Below are 6,704 nucleotides of genomic sequence, written 5' to 3'. Positions count from 1 at the left end.
GAGGGCAGTGTCACTGGCCCTCATATGTGGGATCCGAACCGGGGCCCTCTGGCGTCCCAAGCCAGTTCTTAACCATCGCGCCACTCGACCGGCCCTGTAAAAGCTTTTAAAAGCTTAATATTCTGAGTGCTTAATACATATTTGTTGACTACTGGAGATTATTGGAGATGACACAAGACCTACATCAATTAGTAACTTGCACAGAAAAATCTCATCTTGATAGAAAATCACAGATAAAAATATGGGAGAAATTTGGAAACAGTAGAACAGAGAACCTTCTTCCTTTTCATCTCAGACAGGGATAGACACCAAGCTCTGCAAATGACAAGCAGGCTAAGAAGTCCTTTGCAGACTGGAGCCTCTAACCACCCTAAGAGCAAGCTAGTTAAGGCAGTTGTCTGTAGGGAGTGAAAGTAGATAGAGGGGTTTTCCTGGCGTCTTCCTCAAGCAAGCCCTTCCATAGCCATGTAGCTGGTGGGCTGGCCAAGCACACTAAGTGCACCACAGAGGAAGATTTTGCTATTTGAGCTTTATACTCAATAGCTCAGAAAAGACTCTAGTGTGGTCATTCTGGGGAAAATTGCTATTTTGTTGGACATCCTAACTAATGCCATGGTTAAGTTTTGCTTTTATTTAAATCATGTAGAAGGAAAGGTACCTAATTTTTTCCTGGTCAAAGGCTTTAATCGGACCCTGCCTAGCACAAAATTCCTATCTGTTTAGTGAGGCCACTAAACCAGAGGTCGAAAAAACTGGAAATAAGTTTGGACCTAGGAGGCCTATCTTATTACACTGACTAAAAGCTAGTTGAGACAAAAAACTATGGATCTAGTCCTTTAACTCTTATTTGTTCAGCGTTCAATGTGACAAAATAGGTAATTGTGTTTTAAAAATCTATATAGGTTTTGTTATTTTATTATTATTCTTTTTAGTTACAAATATTTTTTTGTGTGATGAAAGCTTTTAAGATCTATCCTCATAAGCAACTTCTGAATATAAAGATGTGGAATGACTCACAAATTTTTGTGTTATCTGGGGGTCATGCTAATCTTCTTTGCATCATTCCAATTTTAGAATATGTGCTACAGATGTGAGCACTACTGCATGTTTTTTAAGAGCCGAAAACAAAACGGACTTATGGAAGTCCCATTTTCTCTGTTACTCGCATCTGAATGTCTGACCTTTACAGCAGTGCATGAACTTGGAGAATCCCACTCCCCTGAGTAAATCACAATTGTCCCATAGAACTCAAACCTTAGCTGGTACAGTTCGTCATGACAATGCCGCTCCTTCCTAGTTTTCACCATAACGCCCCTCTTCAAAGTATGCCAGGATTCTCATGTGGGAGAGAAATACTGTGTTTCCTGTCCTTGTCACAGATTTTATTGTTAGTGCCACCAGTGTCCCTCACTCAGCATTTTTCCTTCCCTTGCCCATTCCTCCCTGGTTAATGAACAAAATGCTTCTGGGAAATGAACTTCAGAAACATGCTGGAAACCCTTGATCTCATGGCAGCTGCAAGAATTGCAGGCATGGAATGGAAACAAATATTTGATAACTAATGAAATAGGTGTATCCGGGAAGCATCTTATAAATCCAACCTTATTCTTCAGCAGATAATCTTGCAGTAGCCACAGAGATGCCTCCTAACAGCTGCAGGGACTGTAACATGGTTTTCACCAACCAGCCTTAAAAGAGTGTTTTATGACTTGCTGTCTCCACAAGTGGCGTCGCCTCAAGATCTGTTTAGGAGTGAAGGCTCTCCCTTTATCACCTGTTCCTCTCTGCACCTATTTGTTACTATCTCTTGAGATGAACCTTCCTCCTAATGGGGATGCTGGTTATCCACTGTCTATGCCAGGGGTCGGCAAACTGTGGCTCGCAAGCCACATGTGGCTCTTTGGGCACGTTCCATCTCAAAAGTTTGCCGACCCCTGGAAGAGCCAATCCTGACCCTCACAACAATTTAAAAATTATTCGAGAGCCATAAATATATTTTTACATAATCACCATTATGTGAATAACATCCTTTAAAAATTTTATAAATAAAGCTATGATAGTTTTATTTTCATTTTCAATTTCACTTCAGAGCCACATGTACGTACCCAAAGAGCCGCATGTGGCTCGCAAGCCGCAGTTTGCTGACCCCTGGCGGCTCTTCTGTCTCAAAAGTTTGCCGGCCCCTGGTCTATGCTACTGCTCAGAGGTGAGGTTGAAGGCAAAAGCAAAGCTCTCATTTCCCCAAATGATGAGCCCCACCAAACATTCTCCTATCTTTGTCAGTTCTGTATTTGTTATTTGTTGGTAGAATTAAAGAGAATCTCTGCCACTTTGGGGCACTTCTCTCTCATGTCCTTCACAGAGCTGCAGGACTGCTCGATGAACTTGAGGGGGGCTGACTCAGAAGCATCTCCTGCTGTTTCCCGCTGCCAGGATGGTGTTTTGTATATAAGCCCGAGGGCATCTGGGCTTGCCTGTGGGGCAGGAGAGGGGCAGAAAAGGGAGGGGTGATGGGGAAAGCACAGGTCACCAGGAAAGAGATTTTTTGGTTCAGGTTATACCCTGAGCACTGAGGCACCCTCTACCCTCTTAGGCCTGACACCTTAGCTATGGGAAGGGACTCTTGATTAGCCTTAAAGTCAGCCTGATTGCAGAGTCCAGCGATGCGGGCCATCAGAAGGTATCAGAGCCTTTGGCAAATGTATTCCCTAAGGAGAAAGAACAGACTGTGAGCAGGGGAGAGGAGAGTTTAAAGCGAGGAATTAATCCCATCTGTTCTGTACCCCAAAACTTCACAGAGACATCTCCTTTCTTTCACACCTCCCTTCTCTTACTCACTTTCCAGCTGTCTTCTGTTTGTCTGAACTCATCATTCCCTCTCAGCTCACTCATCACATCCCCCAAATCCTTTCACTCTTGGCCTACCAATGGCACTAGTCACCAATCTGTTCTTCGCTGGTGTCGGCCTCATAGATAGTCTTATTGAACCATAAGTGGGCAACGGTCATGCAGTCCTGGGTGAGGGTGTCCATCTTGTCAGAGCAGATGGTGGAGGTGGAGCCCAGTGTCTCCACCGCCTCCAGGTTCTTCACCAGGCACTTCTTCCTGGCCATGCATTTGGCTGTCAGCGTCAGACACACCTAAGGCCGTGAAAAAGACAGAGAATGAGTGGAGGGAAGATATTGGCTACTCATATCACTCTGTGTTTTGGATATCCGATTTTTAAAAAAATTTTGTACTAATTTCCCTTTTGTTCCCACCTGGTCTTTAGAGACTTCATCTGTGACTATGGTAAAGGAAATTAGGGAAGTGATTTTTGTTTGTACTCTATTGCAGAGTTTCAAAGCCAGTGTATTCCTTTACCAGGGTATAATAGACAATGATTTTCTTACTGTCCCTGGAATATTCCACTCCCCCATGATCCTGTCATCTTTTCTATTCAGCAGCCTTTTCAAGTCAGGCTACACCTCTTTCTCAAGTCCAATCTTTCCAGAGAACACATCGACAGCTAATTTTTTATTATAGTATAAGATTCTGCATGTGGAGGAGGGGTTGTACCAATAGTTCAAAAAAATGGAGAGAATGATGAAATTGAGAAGGAATAGTGCAGCATTGAAGAGGACTTGTAGAATCATTTAAACCAGAAGATTTTTGTTGATCATAAATTCAATAAAAGTCAGGTGTGTGACAAGGTTGTCACAAAAGCTAATAATTCTTAGGCTGAGGTTATGTTAGTGCAGAATTCTATACATGGGGTTATGGTTTATTTACATAACATCACTAGGCCTGATGTTTTTGTGCTAGTCCAACCACAACCTAAGTATTATTCTCATTCTTATTTTAGGAAGGGTTTTGGTAAACTAGAGCATACCTCAATCAGCAAGACAAGGGGCCTGAAGACTGTGTCATATAGTGAGGGGAAAAGGGATTATTTTGACCACCACCTGGAGAGTTTGAGGAGACATAATGGCTACTGTCAAAAATCTAAAGGGTGATTTGTAGAAGAGAGAGAATTGACTTATTTTGTGTTTCTTCAGATGGGAAAACTGGGACCAAACATGGAATTTATATGGGTTTTGAGTCTTTTCCAGTAAGATTCTATGAGTCTAAATTAATCTTACTCTATAAACTGATGAATAAATTGTGGCCCGGAGGTAAGTGATTTGGTCAAGTTCATTGGCCAGTACACCCAGGACTGAAACTCACTCCTGGAGATTTATAATCTAATGCTTTCTGGGTTGCAACTAACTCTTTCTTGTTGAGAAGAAAGAGAAGGCACTAGAAAATATGGGTGGAAGAAGTCAATGTAATTTGAGAACTAAATGACTTGGCACCTGTATACACGTCAGTAGTACTCTACTCTTGAGCGATTCAACAATGAAACAGATACTAGTGATTTCATTTCCCTGGAGTGATTTGTCTTTTGAGACCACCCTCCATCTTGGCTACTTACAGTGACAGTGGCCAGCAGCCCCTCAGGCACATTGGCTACAATGATGCCAATAAGGAGGATGACAGCCTCCAGCCAGCTGTAGCCCTTGATAATAGAGAGCCCAAAGAAAATGACACCAAGGATGATGGTCACCGAGGTGATCAGATGGATGAAGTGTTCAATCTCTATAGCAATGGGGGTCTTCCCAGTTTTCAGGCCTGATGTCAGGGTGGCAATGCTGCCCATCATTGTGGAGCCTCCTGTGGCAACTACGATGCCCCTTGACTGTTCCTGCAGATGAAGGGGGAAGTCTGAGTTGAGAAGGCTATTGGGTTTGTTTTCTACAAAGATAAAGTTGTCAGTGGTCAAAAACAAGGTGGAAACTCAAGGCCTTCTGAGAGGTCATTATGTTCTATTCCCCTCATATTTAGTTTATACAAGGGTCTACTTGTCTGAAAGCCTCGGAAGAGATTTCATAGTTCTCCAGAGATACCCAATTTTATTGCCTGATTACCTTCACTGTAAAGGTCTGCATTACACTTAATCTAAATATCTTCAAATGTCTCTGTATTTTTTATTTTACCTTCAGCAGCTGAAACTTTCTAGATCCCCAGGAATAGTGGTTACCCATTTGCTAGAGTCCTATGTTCCAGTATCTCCTTATATTCTAATCCATTGGTTCTCAGTCGGGGGCAGTTTGCCCCCCAGGAGACATTTGGCGATGTCTGGAGACATTTTTGGTTGTCACAACGGGGTAGGAGGGGATTGCTACTGACATCTAATGGGTAGAGGGTAAGGATGCTGTTAACCATCCTGCCATCCTCAGGACAGTACTCCTCTCCCCCTACAGTGAAGAGTTATCTTGCCAAAAATGTCCATGGTGTTGATATAAGAAGAGGGAATGGAATCAATGGAATTGTAATAGATAAGTATGATATCGGGGGTGGGAGGGCATTACATGGGGTGAGGGGGGTTGTTACTTTGTGAGGGTGAAAAGGATAACTATTGCATTGTTCTGTACACCTGAAACTTACAATAAAAAAAATTAAAAGTGGTAAAAAAAAAAAAAGAAAGAAAGAAAGAAACCCTGCCCTGCCCTGAACCCCCTCCCTGCTTTGCTGACTGGAGCCATTGTGACCCCTGCTGGGTAGCACAGGCCATCACATTTGGGCTTCTGTGCTCTCCCCTCCACCAGCATTGCCCTGAGTCAGAAGGGGAACTGGGACGTCATGTTTGGCTCTGCATACACATGATGCAGATCACTCATCTACACGGCTTGAAATGGGAGCCCGGCAAGGTGTTTTGCTCAAAGCAATTCTTCCTGCTTTACCATAAAGGCTGAAATTCCTACCATTAAAGTCACAGACAGAATCACCCCAAAAAAGCAACGTGTTGTAGAAACAGCACTTATTTTAGAATCAGAGAGACTTAGGGCTGCAAGTTCAACTTTCCCAGCTTTCTAGCTATTTGCCCTGCGGCAAGTTACTTAAATGCTTTGAGACTCAGGTTTCCCTCTCTTTAAATTGGGATGAAAGCAAACTACAAAGCTGTGAGAAGTAAATGTTTTTAAAAGAGCCTAGAAGAGGGCTGAGTACATAGTAGGCACTCAAATATTAGTTTCTTTTCTTCATTTAGATGAACTTAGGGTCTCTGGAAGGACAAATATAAAAACACATGTGTAATTTGTACCAGGCAACTCTAATCTGGCAGCTCCAACAAACATTGTAACACAGATCTCCAAGGTCACCTTCAGCGAGATGAGTCTGAGAACAGGGTCCTGTTCAGGTACCAGACAGGTCAGGTCAATGTTAGCTGGAGGTTCTAGAAAGGTGCACAGCATGAGGCACTCTACAGATGAGTTTTAAACTGGTTGTCAGAGCCATTCATTGAAACTTGTGAAAGGAAGCTACTAAAATAATTGAGAGGTGCTGAAAGGTTTTTATATTTTTGGAAGGGAGAGTACACCTGTATTGGTGTCACCTGTATCTGTTTCACCTATATCTATAGACTATTCCTTGGTTTAGTCTAGTTCTTCGTTTTCATCTTTTTGCTATGGTTCCCCCATGCTCGGAGAGATGGGATTTAATAACTAGTCCCAATGTGTCTAGAGACAAGGTGGGTTGATGGCAACTTTGGGGAAGGTTAAGATGGCCAAGCCTCCCATATCCCAGGCCAGACTGACTCCTGCATAACCTTTTAGATAGTGCCAGAGAAATAGCTTGGGACCCCCAATGAAGATGCATGAGAACCCAAAGAGAGATGTTTGTATCAG

General features: G+C 42.9%; 1 protein-coding gene across 1 annotated transcript in view; it reads right to left on the bottom strand.

Annotated features, from left to right (window-relative positions):
• Positions 1-2,279: 2,279 nt before the first annotated feature.
• Positions 2,280-6,704, bottom strand: part of LOC109386454 (sodium/potassium-transporting ATPase subunit alpha-4-like) — a 10,131-nt gene continuing 5,706 nt past the window's right edge. The window contains 5 exon segments of the mRNA XM_019649612.1: positions 2,280-2,426; positions 2,603-2,676; positions 2,679-2,708; positions 2,942-3,140; positions 4,454-4,773. Of these exon segments, the coding sequence (XP_019505157.1) occupies positions 2,280-2,426; positions 2,603-2,676; positions 2,679-2,708; positions 2,942-3,140; positions 4,454-4,773 (770 nt within the window).

Source organism: Hipposideros armiger, unplaced genomic scaffold (genome assembly GCF_001890085.2).
Source record: "Hipposideros armiger isolate ML-2016 unplaced genomic scaffold, ASM189008v1 scaffold_134, whole genome shotgun sequence".
NCBI lineage: Eukaryota > Metazoa > Chordata > Mammalia > Chiroptera > Hipposideridae > Hipposideros > Hipposideros armiger.
Note: the sequence above shows the minus strand (reverse complement) of the source record. Positions and strands in the feature narration are given on the sequence as shown.